At 40.6% G+C, this 611-nt stretch overlaps 1 protein-coding gene across 1 annotated transcript in view; it reads left to right on the top strand.

The window, feature by feature from the left end:
* The window catches only part of LOC310939999 (GRB2-associated-binding protein 1-like), a 12,513-nt gene extending 12,148 nt beyond the window's left edge, over positions 1 to 365 (top strand). The window contains exon 12 of the mRNA XM_083904895.1: positions 1 to 365. This exon is cut by the window's left edge and continues 68 nt beyond it. Within this exon, the coding sequence (XP_083761021.1) occupies positions 1 to 91 (91 nt within the window). The 3' untranslated portion in view covers positions 92 to 365.
* The last annotated feature ends 246 nt before the right edge of the window (positions 366 to 611 follow it).

A 611-nucleotide genomic window follows, 5' to 3' on the forward strand; every position in this document is an offset into this window, starting at 1 on the left:
GGTGGTCGACCCGAAGAGAACCAAGGCGCTGAGGAACACCAGAGAAGCATGGCATGATGGGAGAATGTCCACGGAGAAGGACAAGTGTTAGACGCTGCTCATGATGCTGCTGATGCTGCTGCTCAGAGGTCGTGACCCCGGGTCAGATCTATGAGCGACGTCATGATCGCGATGAAAAAAAAAAACAATCATTTTAAAAACCTTTTAGAAAATAATGAGCTATAAAAAAAATGTGGTGTCGTGTTTCACACTTAGTTTGTTTAGTTTGAGTCTGTAACAGGAAACTGTGATTGAGTCAATGATGATCATTGAATCAACTGAACTGATTATAATACAGAAGAATGTGAATAAATGAATAAAATACTTTGTGTTGATTTATTCACTTTAAAACTGTGTTTTACCAGAAAACTACTCTCCCACACCAAAGTCACTCACTCTCCCACACCAAAGTCACTCACTCTCCCACACCAAAGTCTCCATCACTAACTTACAATGACTGATTTTAGTAAATTCAGCTTTTTAAAATATTTCATTTAGACTTAACTCAGCTACACAAAGTGACCACACGAGGCAGCAGAGGACCAGCAGCTCCTGTGTCCCTGTGAGCTAAA

The sequence above is a fragment of the Microchirus variegatus genome (genome assembly GCF_963457635.1).
Source record: "Microchirus variegatus genome assembly, chromosome: 2".
Classification (NCBI taxonomy): Eukaryota; Metazoa; Chordata; class Actinopteri; order Pleuronectiformes; family Soleidae; genus Microchirus; species Microchirus variegatus.